Here is a 16,013-nt window from a genome sequence, read left to right as displayed (position 1 = left end):
CCAACGCGTCCCGAGCACTGGTCGCGAGCTGGTGTACACACAGAACGCGCTCCATCTTCACATCACCCGAGGACTGCAAACGCTGTTTCCACTGTGCTTTATTTTTAACAGATGAGGAAAGGGAGACGCAGTGGGGTTGAGTAACTTACCCTGGGTCACGGAGCGAGTGGCAAGGCTCCCGCAGGCTGCGTGACTGTCATTGCTCTCGCAGTAGATGGTACACTCGCTTGTTTCATTAAAGACTTTAGGATTGTGCCCTTTGCATTGGTGTACACTGACAAGAAGCCAGTGTTATTTTGCATCAAGTTGTTCCTACTAATGCAAACTTTATTTAGAGATTGGAGATGCTACCTGGCCCTTGGGTGTGAGTTGAAAGTGTTTTAAGGGCCAGTGGAAACATGGAATGAACAAAAAAGTAGAGCTGGCCTACTGAATCATTGTTTCTTCCCTTTATATATTATATATTTAAGCATAAATTAGATCACATTTAAAACATGACACTTTTTTTAACCATGTGTAAAAGTTTCCTTTCACAGTTCTCAGGTTAATAGTAAAGGAAATTGTGTATGGGTGAAGACGAATTAAAGGAGGCAGCAAAAATTCAGTAAATGTTTGCCAGGTATCATTCAAGAAAAAGAACCACAACTAGGGGAACATAGGGAAACCCCGTCTCTACCAAAAAAAAAAAAAAAAAAAGAGCTGGGTATGGTGGCATGCACCTGTGGTCCCAGCTACCCAGGAAGCTGTGCCTGGAGGATTGCTTGAGCCTGGGAGGTCGAGGCTGCAGTGAACTGTCTTTGCACCACTTCACTTCAGCCTGGGCAACACAGTGAGACCCTGTCTCAAAAAAAAAAAAACGAAGAAAAAGAACACAGCACAGTTAAATTTAATATTTTGTATTTGATAGAGTAATTAGATTGATAGAGAAATACTTTTTTGTTTTTTGAGACAGGTTCTCACTCTGTCACCTCGGCGGGTGTGCAGTGGCACGATCTCGGCTCACTGCAACCCCTGCCTACCACGCTCCAGTGGTCCTCTCACCTCAGCCTCCCAAGCAGCTGTGACTACAGGCATGCGCCACCATGCCCGCTAATTTTAATTGTTCTATTTCTTGTAGCCACCAGGGTCTCAACTATGTTGCATAGACTGGACTTGAATGCCTGGCTCGATCCATTTTCTCACATTGTCTCCCAAAGTGTTGGGATTGTAGGTGTGAGCCACCACTCCCGGCCCAGAGAAATATTATTTTCAGTTAGTGTTTACCTCGACAGCCCATATATATTTTTTTCTTCGGTTTTTTTTTTTTGTTTGTTTTGTTTTTTTGTTTGTTTTTTGAGACAGAGTTTCGCATTTGTTACCCAGGCTGGAGTGCAATGGTGCGATCTCGGCTCACTGCAACCTCCGCCTCCTGGGTTCAAGCGATTCTCCTGTCTCAACCTCCTGAGTAGCTGGGATTATAGGCATTCACCGCCACGCCCGGCTAATTTTGTATTTTTTGCTAGAGACAGGGTTTCTCTATGTTGGCCAGGCCGGTCTCGAACTCCCAACCTTAGGTGATCTGCCCACCTTGGCCTCACAAAGTGCTGGGATTACAGGTGTGAGCCACCACGCTTGGTCAACAGCACATATATTTTTAATAAATTTACGTGTATTTTTATGGCATCCAAGGAATTTCCTGAAATATTTGCCAGGATGATTAAACAAAAAATGCCATCCTTTTCAAAGTATTTTTGAGAAGATTATCTCTGACATTAAATCTAGATTTTTACGTGCGTTAAATTATTCTTTTATCAGTTTAATAATTTTGGTATGGCGGATTCGAAAAATGTTTTCTCCACTAATGTAGCAAATATCAAAGGTTCTGGATTGTAAGTGCTGAGGGTAGTGATACAGCTTAAACATACCAGAACTTTTGTCATTTATCTGGGGTTTATGCATTTGTAGATTGATCTGGATACTATTGATGTCAGCAACCTCAACAGACAGTTTTTGTTTCAAAAGAAACATGTTGGAAGATCAAAGGCACAGGTAACTATATTTCTCATACCATTTCTATAATTCTTTGATGGAGCTTCTGTTTGTGATACCAGATTAATTCTACCTGTCCTGTAGGAGGGAAAAAATGGGCTGAGGGATTGTGAAGGATAAAAATATGTCAAGTAAAGGACTAAAGATTAAACCCTCCTTTTTTGGTCTAAAAAGGAAATCATCCATGAATGGTGTGACTTTCATGGCCTTTTCATATTTAAGTTTCTAATGGTTACTTAGTATGCACTTCATATTCCTTCACCCCCTAGAGGTTGACTACTGCTGTGTTTGGGTGCTAGAGGAGCTACAGCCTATGCTGCTGTCCTCCTTGAAACAAGACAGTTTCCCCTGACCTTTGTTTAGTTTTTTAAATGTCCCTTGGTGATTCAGAGTCTCCCCCCGACCCCCATGGAGTCTTGCTCTGTCCCCTAAGCTGGATTGCAGTGGCGTGATCTCGGCTCACTGCAGTCTCTGCCTCCTGGACTCAAGTTATTCTCCTGCCTCAGCCTCCCGAGTAGCTGGGATTACAGGTGTGCGCCACCACGTCTGGCTAATTTTTTGTATCCTTAGTAGAGACAGGGTTTCACCATGTTGACCAGGCTGGTCTCAAACTCCTGACCTGCCTCAGCCTCCCAAAGTGCTGGGATTACTGGTGTGAGCCACCATGGGCCCGGCTGATTCAGAGTCTTCTTTTTTGTGTGTGTGATGGAATTTCAATATTGTTGCTCAGGCTGGAGTGCAATGGCTCTATCTCTGCTCACTGCAACCTCCGCCTCCGCCTCGTGGGCCCAAGTGATTCTCCTGCCTCAGCTTCCTGAGTTGCTAGAATTACAGGCATGCGCCACCAAGCCCAGCTAATTTTTTGTGTTTTCCTTTTTTTTAGTAGAGGCGGGGTTTCTCTGTGTTGGTCAGGCTGGTCTCAAGCTCCCAACCTCAGGTGATCTGCCCGCCTTGGCCTCCCAGACTGCTGAGATTACAGCCGTGAGGCACTGTGCCTGGCTGTTTCAGAGTCTTAAAACATCTTTTCCCTTTGCCTGTCTTTCAGCCTGTTTGGCAACCCTCCACTCGTTTTTCCTTTTCATCTTTTGGCTTCCTTCTCCAGGAGTACTTTCCTAAACCTTTTATACTAAGTCAGGTTGGTATTTCTCATAACAACTTTTACTTTTCCTATCATTTTCTGGTTTTTGTTTGTTTGTTTGAGATAGAGTCTCTGTCACCCAGGCTGGAATTGCAGTGATATGGTGGTCATGGCTCACTGCAGCCTGGAACTCCTGACCACAAGGGATCCTCCCACCTTGATCTCCCAAGTGCTGGGATTACAGGCATGAGCTACCATGCCTGGCCTTTTCTTATCATTTTAATGTCATTTATCATCATAGTTCATAAATTTACCTGGATGGCTATTTGATTAATGTCTCTATTGCTCGACATGTACATTATATAGTTCCTGGTACATACAAGATGCGCAGTAAATACTTTAAGTGAGTGAACAAATGATACTTGGTTACTTCATGTCGTATATTTGCTGAAGCTTGCCATTCATGTAGAAGTGTGTTTGGTGGTACATGGGTCAGTGGGGGTGGTCTTGTTATAAGTATAGGGTATAAAATGTGTGTAGCTTAATCCTAATGCAATTTTGTCACGTTTTTGTACTTATTTGGTGTTTAATATGAATAAGGTACTATGTAAGTAGATAAACAACAGCATTGTGGCTTCCAGAAGCAGGTTTCAGATAGGAACAGAAAAGTTGTAGTAATTCAGTGTTGTTTATTTTTCCAGGTTGCCAAGGAAAGTGTACTGCAGTTTTACCCGAAAGCTAATATCGTTGCCTACCATGACAGCATCATGAAGTATGCTCTAATGATTACATTGCAAAGTTGTGTAAAGTATAAGGGTTTTGTAAGACAAATATATAAGCTCAAAGTCATTCAGCTTTTTAAAAATGATTTTTCTAGAATTATTAAATAGTTGTAATTTCTGCTCACAAAATAGCATTCTTTTTACCAGTTCATAAATACATGGTTTGAATGATTTAGATAAGCAGTGAGATATTTTAATACTTTTAATAAGTAGGTTACTTGGAAATTTATAAAGACCTTATATTCTTGCCTTAAGTAAGAAGATACTTTAAACTATGAAATATCCTTATTTATGATGATGCAGACTTTTCTAAAGTGTTTGCCTTTTTCTGTTTAAAAGGTTCCTTCCCAGGCCGGGCGCGGTGGCTCACGCCTGTAATCCCAGCACTTTGGGAGGCTGAGGCGGGCGGATCACAAGGTCAAGAGATCAAGACCATCCTGGCCAACACGGTGAAACCCCGTCTCTACTAAGAATACAAAAGTTAGCTGGGCGTGGTGTTACATACCTGTAGTCCTAGCTACCTGGGAAGCTGAGGCAAGAGAATCCATTGAACCCAGGAGGCAGAGGCTGCGGTGAGCCAAGATCGCACCACTGCACTCCATCCTGGCAACACAGCAAGACTCTGTCTCAAAAAAAAAAAAAGTTCCCTCCCAAAATAATCTGTTTATTAGAACTCTGACTTCTGTAGTATAACACTTGGAATTGTGGTAGGGCAGTAGTATTGACAGTACATAAATATATTCATCTCACTAAAGAGAAATAGAGTAAATATATAATTTTGGAGGTTTTGGAGCAAAGGAACTGTGGGCCGAAATTGTCCGTTATTTATGGTAGTTTAGCTCACAAGTAAATGGTATTAAAAATAATCCTTATTTGAGGTACTTATACTGTCTCAGGGCATTTGTGTCTCCAGCTTGTTTTTTAATGACTGAATGTTTACTCTCTGAACCTGCCTATAGCCCTGTAACCTCCTTACCCTATGTTGCTTTCCCAGTGCTGCTAAAAGCAGAGACCCTAGGGGCCTGAACCTTGCCTGATCCTTATCATGTGAAGTGAAGCCAGAGGCCAGGCAGATCCTGGGAATGTGTTCTTGATGTGTTCCCAGGCACTCGCTGCCCAAAGAAGGCCTAGCGGGACTAATGGAAGTCATGCCATCTTTCTGCCAGTTTGAGATCCTTCTCTTGTGCCCTAGGTAGCGGGCCAAAAATGATAGGAATTCGAGAGAAATAATTTCTTTAATATCTGCTTATGTTTGGAAACAGTCAAACCTTAACTATTTATATGGCATATAATCCTAATATCAGTTTTGTTTACGCTTACGCTTTTTCAGAACTGTTTATTATACTGCAAAGATCATGTGGAAGGCCAGTTTTGGTGACCTTTTTTATTTTGTTTTGTAGCCCTGACTATAATGTGGAATTTTTTCGGCAGTTTATATTGGTTATGAATGCTTTAGATAACAGAGGTGAGATTATTTTAATACTTTCAATTTCTCAGTATTTCCTGTTCCCCATATCAAATTGGTTTACAAATTTAATATTTATTAAGACTATTTACTTGTGATTTAGAAATTAAAAGATGGAATGGAAGTGATCATGTTTTAAGCTCCCCCACTGATTGCAGTTTTATATAGAAATGACTTATTCCAGGTGGGAATTTAGCTATCCTATTTTCTGTATTTCTTCCAAAAGGTAGAAACAAAATTGAATTGAAAAGCTCTGAAAAAGTGTTACTGTGGCTGGGCACAGTGGCTCATGCCTTTGATCCCAGCACTTTGAGAGACCGAGGCAGGAGGATCACTTGAGGTCAGGAGTTCAAGACCAGCCTGGCCAACACGGTGAAACCTCGTCTCTACCAAAAAACACAAAAATTAGTCAGTGTGGTGGCATGTGCCTGTAGTCCCAGCTTCTTCAAAGGCTGAGGTGGGAGAATGGCTTGAACCCAGGAGGCAGAGGTTGCAGTGGGCCTAGATCACACCACCGCACCCCAGCATTGGTAACAGAGTTCAGTCCTGTCTGGAAAAAAAAAGTATGACAGGAGGGAGGGGCAGAAATGCTTCGGTGATATTTTTGCCTGTAATTACTTGAATATGTAAAAGTATATCTGTCAAGTGAATTTGCAACAAGCTGGGCAAGAAATACCAAAACAAAAAAAACAGAAGGAAAAGTCAAAATTACTTTCATATATATTTTTTTTTCTTTATTTTTTTTTCTTTTATATATTTTTTAAGGCTGGTGGAGGGGTCTCACTGTTGCCCAGGCTAGAGTGCAGTAGTGTGATCATAACTCACTACAGCCTTCAGATGGGCTCAGGTAATATTCTTGCCTCAGCTCCGCAGTAGCTAAGACTACAGTCATGCGCCACCACACCCAGCTAAATTTTTTAATTTTTTTTGTGGAGATGAAGTCTTGCTTTGTTGCCCAGGCTGGTCTGGAACTCCTGGCTTCAAGCAGTCCTCTCATCTCAGACTCTGAAAATGTTGAGATTATGGGGGTGAGCCACTGCTCCCAGCGTGGAATTACTCTCTTAACCTGACTCATCTTTTTTCCTAGTCTTAAACTACTTTAACAGTTCCAAGCTGGTATTCTACATTCTGCCTTCACTTCTGTTGTATGTTATCAGATAATTATATTAGAGTAATGGTGAGTTAAGGAACACCTTGAAGCAATGTTTTCTGTAAGGTACAGAAATAGAAGAGAAAGATGGCACTGTGAGGCCGGGCGCGGTGGCTCAAGCCTGTAATCCCAGCACTTTGGGAGGCCAAGGCGGGTGGATCACGAGGTCATGAGATCGAGACCATCCTGGTCAACATGGTGAAACCCCGTCTCTACTAAAAATACAAAAAATTAGCTGGGCATGGTGGCGCGTGCCTGTAGTCCCAGCTGCTCAGGAGGCTGAGGCAGGAGAATTGCCTGAACCCCGGAGGCGGAGGTTGCGGTGAGCTGAGATCGCGCCATTGCACTCCAGCCTGGGTAACAAGAGCGAAACTCCTTCTCGAAAAAAAAAAAAAAAAAAAAAAAAAGATGGCACTGTGGATTTTTAAAATCATGTGTTTCTGTGGGTGCTTTTTCTGGGGTAAATTTGTGATATAAATTCTATTTGTTTGATATTTTGCTAAATGAATGTCGCTTAAATGTCTATAATTAACAGTTGTATTACTTTGGCCCTATCCATAAGAAAATTGTACGACTGGGTGCGGTGGCTCACGCCTGTAATCCCAGCACTTTGGGAGGCCAAGGTGGGCGGATCACAAAGTGAGGAGATCAAGACCATGCTGGCCAACATGGTGAAACCCTGTCTCTACTAAAAATACAAAAAAATATATATTAGTTGGGCATGGTGGTGCATGCCTGTAGTCCCAGCTACTTGGGAGGCTGAGGCAGGAGAATTGCTTGAACCCAGGAGATGGAGATTCTGCCACTGCACTACAGCCTGGGCAACAGTGTGAGACTCTGTCTCAAAAAAAAAAAAAAAAGAAGAGAAAAAAAATTGTACAAAAAATGAAGTCAATATGATAGTTTTGGGTCTGTGCCATACTAATTAAAGATAACTAATTTGATTTTTCAAAAACTCATACTGATTTTTTACTTCCAGCTGCTCGAAACCATGTTAATAGAATGTGCCTGGCAGCTGATGTTCCTCTTATTGAAAGTGGAACTGCTGGGTATCTTGGACAAGTAACTACTATCAAAAAGGTAAAGAAAAGTTTAATTTTTTTTTAACTTCCCAAATATTTATTTGGAAACTAGGAGGGGGAGGAAATAAACTTTGTTTTTATATAAAATGAGCAGATGGATATCCAAAATGTAAGGATTTTTATGCTCATATAAAACTTAGAATTCTATAAAGGTGCCTAAAAGACTGGGTAAGGAAATCTTTCAGCTCTGCCATTTTGTTTCATTTAACCTGTGTAAATGAATCCTTAGACTGGTAAGTGTGATCTACCAGGCATCAAAAATTTCTTTTTGTTGGCTGGGTACGGTGGCTCACACCTGTAATCCAAACACTTTGGGAGGCTGAGGCAGGTGGAATACCTGAGGTCAGGAGTTCAAGACCAGCCTGGCCAACATGGTGAAATCTAGTCTCTACTGAAAATACAAAAAATTAGGCGCAGTGGTGTGCACCTGTAGTCCCAGCTACTTGGGAGGTTGAGGCAGGAGAATTGCTTGAGCCCAGGAGGTAGAGCTTACAGTGAGCTGAGATTGTGCCATTACACTTTAGCCTGGGCAACGAGAGTGAAACTCTATCTCAAAAAAAAATTCTATTGTCTAAAAGAGTCTGGGTTTATAGAGTGGAAGGGAACTTTGAAAACTTTTTAGGGGTGGCTCACGCCTGTAATCCAAACACTTTGGAGGCCAAAGCAGGCGGATCACTGAGATCGGGAGTTCAAGACCAGCCTGACCAACATGGTGAAACCCCGTCTTTTTTAAAAAAAAAAAAAAAAAAACTTTTTAGGGGTATATTTGTGAAGTATTTCAAACATTTAAATACAACTAGAGAATAATAAAGCAAAATACCTGCGTGTTCATACCTCAGTTTTTAAAACCTCAGCACAGCTTCATTTGCTGTACAGATCTTTCTTCTTACAGTTCAAGATCATGAGGTCAAGAGATCGAGACCATCCTGGTCAACATGGTGAAACCCCGTCTCTACTAAAAATACAAAACATTAGCTGGGCATGGTGGTGCGTGCCTGTAATCCCAGCTACTCAGGAGGTTGAGGCAGGAGAATTGCTTGAACCCAGGAGGCAGAGGTTGTGGTGAGCCGAGATCGCGCCATTGCACTCCAGCCTGGGTAACAAGAGTGAAACTCCGTCTCAAAAAAAAAAAAGAAATTAAATATCGTAGATACATTTGAGGAATTGTTTTCCACGTTTTAAAACTATAGAAAGAGAATTATACCATACTTAACATTTGCTGGTTGTCTCTTAATATTTTTTTGGCAGTTTATCCATGTTAGAAATTTGGCTTTATTTGTTTTAACTGTTAAATGTTATTCTTGGAACCTTATTCAATACCATTCTGCAAAAGACCATTATGTATGTCAGTATGTATTAGATTGTTAAATAAGTGCAGGCCTTCAGTATCTATTGACAGATCAAGGCGGAAGTTCTCTGTCTGCATTGCAATATGAGTCTCATGACTGCATGTCGTGTGCCTACCCTCAAGAAAGCATATTGGATGATTCATCAGAAATGGTGTTTCAAAGAAAACTAAGTCTGCTGCAATTTATGTTAAAATAGTATTTTGCTTGCACCTTAGGAAGAAAAAAAAACAGTATTTGACAGTTTTGGCTGCTCTGAGTTATGATCACACCACTACACTCCAACCTGGGTGATAGAGTGAGATCTTGTCTTTATTTTATTATTTATTTTAAAAAATATTTTGAGATGGAGTTTTACTCTTGTCGCCCAGGCTGGAGTGCAGTGGCACAATCTCGGGTCATTGCAACCTCTGCCTCCCAGGTTCAGGCCATTCTTATGCCTCAGCCTCCTGAGTAGCTGGGATTACAGACAGGTACTGCTACACCTGACTAATTTTGTGTTTTTACTAGAAATGGGGTTTCACCATGTTAGCCAGGCTGGTCTCGAACTTCTGACCTCAAGTGAGAGATCCTGTCTTTCAAAAAAAGACTGAAGTTAGGAATATCTGAGATGATGAAAGATTATTCATTTGATAGTTTTGAAAAGTTGTCTCAGGTGTCATAAACTTCTTCGAAGGCATAAATTCCTTAAATTATAACTTAAAATTTGGATGTATATCAATAAAATGGGCTGGGTGCAGTGGCTTACGCCTGTAATCCCAATACTTTGGGAGGCCGAAGTGGGCAGATCCATGAAGTCAGGAGTTCAAGACCAGCCTGGCCAACGTCGTGAAACCCCATCTCTACTAAAAATAAAAAAAAATTAGCCAGGCTTGATGGCAGACACCTGTAATCCCAGCTATTCAAGAGGCTGAGGCAGGAGAATGGCTTGAATCTGGGAGGCAGAGGTTGCAGTGAACCAAGATCACACCACTGCACTCCAGCCTGGACAACAGAGCGAGACTCCGTCTCCCTCCCAAAAAAAGTATATCAATAAAATGAAGAGTGTATGGTTTAGTAATACATAGGATTTTTCTGCATACGTAGTTATATCTTGAAATTAACGTTTAGTTTAATTTACAGGGGATTACAAGGATATGGTTAATATTCACCAGACCCACTTAGTTTTGCTCAAAAAAAAAGAAAAAAATGCAAGGATATGGCTGCGAATATTTAAATAACATTTACAACTTTCAGAAGTAATTTGTTGGAAAGCTGCTGTTTGTCTTTCCAGTAGTTTTTCTGTTTAGTGCAATCAAGGTAAACTCAGGTGTAATAATTTTTATTTGGCTTGTAAATCTTGTTCGTTGAGCCAGGCGTTGGAGTCCTGGCACAGCCTTAGCTGTGACTTGGTAGATTCAGTTAGCTTTTGTATTAGTTTATCGTAAAATAGGGATTTTGGAGTCACTAATACTTTAAAATTTCTTGACAACATAAAACCTAGTTGGAATATAGATGAATGAGTGTTTATATTACCTTATAATGTTGAGAAACTACCATAATGGAGTAACTATTTTTCTCATACTCTGACTTCGTAGGGTGTGACTGAGTGTTATGAATGTCATCCTAAGCCAACCCAGAGAACCTTTCCTGGCTGTACAATTCGTAACACACCTTCAGAACCTATACATTGCATCGTTTGGGCAAAGTACTTGTTCAAGTAAGAGCGTGTATATTTCTTGGCATGCTTTTCGGTACTGGTGATGGAAAATGGAGTTGTTTTTATTTAATTTTCTTGAAGAGATTGAACTTAGGATGTTTAAATAGGGTGAAGGGACGCTTTAGTAGATTTCTTGTAGTATTTTTTAGGTTAAATTCAGCCAGCTTGGCACGGTGGCTCACACCTGTAATCCCAGCACTTTGGGAGGCTGAGGTGGTCGGATCACCTGAGGTCAGGAGTTCAAAACCAGCATGGCCAACCCCCCGCCCCGTCTCTACTAAAAAATATAAAAATTAGCTGCACATGGTGGTGCCCCTATAATCTCAGCTACTCAGGAGACTGAGCCATGAGAACCACTTGAACCTGGAAGGTAGAGGTTGAAGTGAGTGGAGATGGCACTACCGCACTCCCGCCTGGGGGACAGCATGAGACTGTCTCCAAAAAAGAAAAACATTAACTCAAAAGGAAATAGAAAGCCTGAATATAGCACTCTACCTTAGAGAAACATAATAGTTTAAATTCTTCTAAATAATGCACCAGACCTGTGTGATTTTTAGATTCATTTCATTAAACTTGCAGAGAGTATATTATAATCTTTGCTAAAATCTCCCCAAGGAATTTTTAAAAGGGAATACTACTTAGCTCATGTTATGAGGCTAGCAAATGTTTATGATAGCAAAACCTGTCAAGGTCATTATGGCATAAGAAAAAATTGCTAGTCAGTCTTACACATAAATAATAGATGCAAAAATCCTATATAAAATATTAGCATATGGGGCCAGACGCGATGGATTACACCTGTAATCCTAGCACTTTGGGAGGCTGAGGTGGGTGGATCACCCAAGGTCAGGAGTTTGAGACCAGCCTGGCCAACGTGGCAAAACTCCATCTCTACCAAAAATACAAAAATTAGCTGGATGTGGTGGCGGGTGCCTGTAATCCCGGCTACTCAGGAGGCTGAGGCAAGAGAACCACTTGAACCCAGATGGCAGAGGTTGTACCACTGCACTCCAGCCTGGGTGACAGAGCAAGACTCCATCTCAAAAAAAAAAAAAAAAATAGCATATGGATTTAGAATCATATAAAATAAAAAGTGTACCATGACCAAATGTGTTTATTCAGGCCTATAAGCAAGGCTTAAACTAGAAAATCTGTAAACATCATTCACTTGTTAATAAAGAGAAACGGCCAGGCACAGTGGCTCACTCTTGTAATCCCAGCACTTTGGGAAGCTAAGATGTGTGGATCACCTGAGGTCAGGAGTTCAAGACCAGCCTGACCAACAGGGAGAAACCCTGTCTCTACTAAAAATACAAAATTAGCTGGGCGTGGTGGCACATGCCTGTAATTCCAGCTACTTGGGAGGCTGAGGCAGGAGAATAGCTTGAATTCAAGAATTGGAGATTGTGGTGAGCCGAGACTGCGCCATTGCACTCCAGCCTGGGTAACAAGAGCGAAACTCCATCTCAAAAAAAAAAATAAATAGAGAAACTATATAATTTTCATAGATGTAGAAAAAGCATTTGATAAAATTTAGCAAATAACCGTTTCATCACGAAAGTTCAGGTGGGTGGATCACTTGAGGCCCCGAGTTCGAGACCAGTCTTGACAACATGGTGAAACCCCATTTCTACCAAAAGTACAAAAATGAGTACCTCCCAGGTTCAAGTGATTCTGCTGCCTCAGTCTCCTGAGTAGCTGAGATTACAGAAGCCCACCACCATGCCTGGCTAATTTTTGTATTTTTAGTAGAGATGGGGTTTCACCACGTTGGCCAGGCTGGTCTCGAACTCCTGACCTCAGGTGATCCACCTGCCTCGGCCTCCCAAAGTGCTGGGATTACCGGCATGAGCCGCCATGCCCAGCCAAAAATGCATTTTAATACTTGAGTTAACCTGTTGTAAAATAGAAAAATCATAGGTGGAGCCATTGTAAGTTAGGGGATGTCTATTATTTTGCACTCACTAGTTGGCAGAGCATTAAGTTTAGCAAGTGTTACTTGCCCTTGTTGGGAGTGAATATTAGAGCTTTGAAATTATACTTGGGTGGGGGGTTGTACCAAGGATTTCTATAACTTTCATTAGTCATATACTTAAGGAAATACTGGAAACTTAAATCCACAAGTGATTAAACAGTTTTTAGGATAACTTTATTAATAAAAAAGAATCTCAGTTTAATACCTTCAAATTTGTTTGTTAAGACTATTCAGCAGTAAAGAGCTATACTACCATGAAAAAAAGGTATCTTGTTCATTGCTGAATTTTTGTGCCCTAGATCAGGACTCTGCACATGGCAGTATGGTGATGTTCGTTGAACAGGTAGCTGCAGGTGTACTTCACAAACATTCTTCTGGTGTTAGAATGTTATCCAGGTTGTAAGTGAAAACCGCTCACTTGTTTCTTGAGTAGAGATTTTAACATTAAAATGTGCAGAGCCTCACTGATAGGAATGATTGTAGGCCTGCTACAGTTTAACCTTGCTTGCATTGCCGTTCACATTAGGATGCAAGCTAAGCACATTGTGTTAATACTTCTAAATTTATAGTTATTTATCAGTTCATTCTTTTTTTTTCTTTCTTTCTTTTTTTTCTTTTCTGGAGACAGAGTCTTGCTTTGTCACCCAGGCTGGAGTACAGTGGCACCATCTCAGCTCAGTGCAACCTCTGCCTCCTGGGTTGAAGCAATTCTCCTGCTTCAGCCTCCTGAGTAGATAGGATTACAGGCACATGCCACCACCCCTGGCTGATTTTGGTGTTTTTAGTAGAGACGGGGTTTCACCGTGTTGGTCAGGCTGGTCCAAACTCCTGACCTCGTGATCTGCCTGCCTCGGCCTGCCAAAGTGCTGGGATTGTATACAGGCGTCAGCCACTGGGCCCAGCTAGTCGTTCACCCTTTATCTCTGCTAAACATTTGTAATAATTAGGTGTTTGTTCAGAATGCTTTTTTGTACATAAGTATTTACTATTCTTAAATTATAGCCAGTTGTTTGGGGAAGAAGATGCTGATCAAGAAGTATCTCCTGACAGAGCTGATCCTGAAGCTGCCTGTGAGTAAATTATTTGGCATATGTTTTATTAGCAACTATTATCTTTATTTTGTTGATTTAATTTTGGTAGCTTAAGGGGAAAAAATTGCTATATGTGCTAGATAATGTATGTTTAACGTGTTACTTAATTTTTTTTTTTTTTTTTTTTTTGAGATGGAATTTTGCTCTAGTCGCCCAGACTGGAGTACAATGGTATGGTCTCGGCTTACTGCAACCTCCACCTCCTAGGTTGAAGCGATTCTCCTGCCTCAGCCTCCCGGGTAGTGGGATTACAGGGGCCTGCCACTGCGCCTAGCTAATTTTTGTATTTTTAGTAGACACGGGATTTCACCATGTTCTCCAGGCTTGTCTGAAATGCCAGGCCTCAGGTGATCCACCAGCCTCAGCCTCCCAAAGTGCTGGGATAAAAGGCATAAGCCACCATGCCTGGCCAAAACAATGTTTTACCAAAAAAATGTGATTTTAGGTTACTAAAAAGGAAATCAAGGTTAAGAGAAATTTTACGAGTCTAATAGAGCTGCAGATTGTTCCTAGATCTCATAATTGGTCTGTGCTTTGAACTGTTTTATGTGTAGCTTTCAGAAACTGAGGTACAGCAGGACAGTCGAGATGATTCACGCTAGTAATCCCAGCATTTTGAGAGGCTGAAGCAGACAGATTGCTTGAGGTCAGGTGTTCGAGACCAGCCTGGCCAACATGGCAAAACCTTGTCTCTACAAAAAATACAAAAATCAGCCAGGCATAATGGTGTGCACGTACAGTCCCAACTACTCGTGAGGCTGAGACAGGAAGATGGCTTGAGCCCAGAAGGTAGAGGCTGCAGTGAGCAGAGGTCTTGACAATTAAAGACTGCAGCCAAGTTGACAGAGCAAGACACTGTCTCCAAAAACAAGAAAGAAACTGAGATATAAAAAGATGCTGATGAGCATGTTATTTTTTTTTTCCTTGAACTCAGAGTATGTTGCATTTGGGGATTTCCATGAGTGACTCTCTTTTTATTCCCAAAGCTGAGTAAGAGTTCAGCTCTACATTTATTACAATTGAAAATAAAATGATGATTGTTTTGTAGGGGAACCAACAGAAGCTGAAGCCAGAGCTAGAGCATCTAATGAAGATGGTGACATTAAACGTATTTCCACTAAGGAATGGGCTAAATCAACTGGATATGATCCAGTTAAACTTTTTACCAAGGTTAGATTTACTTTTTTTATAATTTTGGGTAGATGGATGTATTGTTGTGCATAGATGTATTGTTCTAGTTCTGCTTGTTTTAAAATAGTCCATAAAATTGAATTAACCTTCTGTGTATATGCCTCATGACGTCCTGATAAAATGATTATTGCAGTCCGGATATGCAGTTTTGAAAATATTAGCATCTCTACTAAATCTATTAGTATAACATCTAAATAGGAGGTAAAATTGGAGGCTTGCTTGCATACCTTCTTAGTTGTCTTTTCTTCCCCCACTTTTTACAGAACTTCTTGGTTTTCCTGCTGCTTCTCATCTTCACTTTTTTTCTGAGACGGAGTCTCAGTCTTGTCACCTAGGCTGGAGTGCAGTCACATGATCTCAGCTCACTGCAACCTCTGCCTCCTGGGTTCAAGCAGTTCTGCCACATCCTCCTGAGTAGCTGGGATTACAGGTGTGTACCACCATGCCTGGCTAATTTTTTTTTTTTTTTTTTTTTTTTGAGACGGAGTTTCGCTCTTGTTACCCAGGCTGGAGCGCAATGGCGCGATCTCGGCTCACTGCAACCTCCGTCTCCTGGGTTCAAGCAATTCTCTTGCCTCAGCCTCCCGACTATCTGGGACTACAGGCGTGCGCCACCATGCCCAGCTAATTTTTGTATTTTTAGTAGAGACGGGGTTTCACCATGTTGACCAGGATGGTCTCGATTTCTTGACCTCATGATCCACCCGCCTTGGCCTCCCAAAGTGCTGGGATTACAAGCGTGAGCCACCTCACCTGGCCAATTTTGTATTTTTAGTAGAGGTGGTGTCTCACCATGTTGGCCAGGCTGGTCATGAATTCCTGACCTCAAGTGATCTGCCCACCTCGGCCTCCCAAACAGGCGGCCACCTCGCCTGGCTTCATCTTCACTTTTATTTCCTGCTCCTATCTTCCATTAGCAGCTTGACTGACATTTGTCCTAAATTGCCCTCGAACTCCATAAGCCACTTGTTCTTGGTGAAATCCCTTTTCATCAGTATATATTATTTGCCTGTTGAATATTTCTAGAGAAATCTATGAGATTATTTTGATTGGGTCTCTGTAATTATTGTTCATCTAGACCATCAGGTCAGTGTTTAAAAATTGTTTTGGGGCTGGGCACATTGGC

General features: G+C 41.4%; 1 protein-coding gene across 1 annotated transcript in view; it reads left to right on the top strand.

Moving 5' to 3' along the window:
• UBA2 (ubiquitin like modifier activating enzyme 2) overlaps nucleotides 1-16,013 on the top strand; it is a 42,188-nt gene that overhangs the window by 643 nt on the left and 25,532 nt on the right. Inside the window, exons 2-8 of the mRNA XM_032249098.1 lie at nucleotides 1,945-2,028; nucleotides 3,808-3,878; nucleotides 5,289-5,353; nucleotides 7,483-7,583; nucleotides 10,509-10,630; nucleotides 13,608-13,675; nucleotides 14,745-14,866. Of these exons, the coding sequence (XP_032104989.1) occupies nucleotides 1,945-2,028; nucleotides 3,808-3,878; nucleotides 5,289-5,353; nucleotides 7,483-7,583; nucleotides 10,509-10,630; nucleotides 13,608-13,675; nucleotides 14,745-14,866 (633 nt within the window). The remainder of the gene's footprint in view (nucleotides 1-1,944; nucleotides 2,029-3,807; nucleotides 3,879-5,288; nucleotides 5,354-7,482; nucleotides 7,584-10,508; nucleotides 10,631-13,607; nucleotides 13,676-14,744; nucleotides 14,867-16,013) is intronic.

Source organism: Sapajus apella, unplaced genomic scaffold (genome assembly GCF_009761245.1).
Source record: "Sapajus apella isolate SASKATOON/1434 unplaced genomic scaffold, GSC_monkey_1.0 scaffold68, whole genome shotgun sequence".
NCBI classification, from domain to species: domain Eukaryota; kingdom Metazoa; phylum Chordata; class Mammalia; order Primates; family Cebidae; genus Sapajus; species Sapajus apella.
Note: the sequence above shows the minus strand (reverse complement) of the source record. Positions and strands in the feature narration are given on the sequence as shown.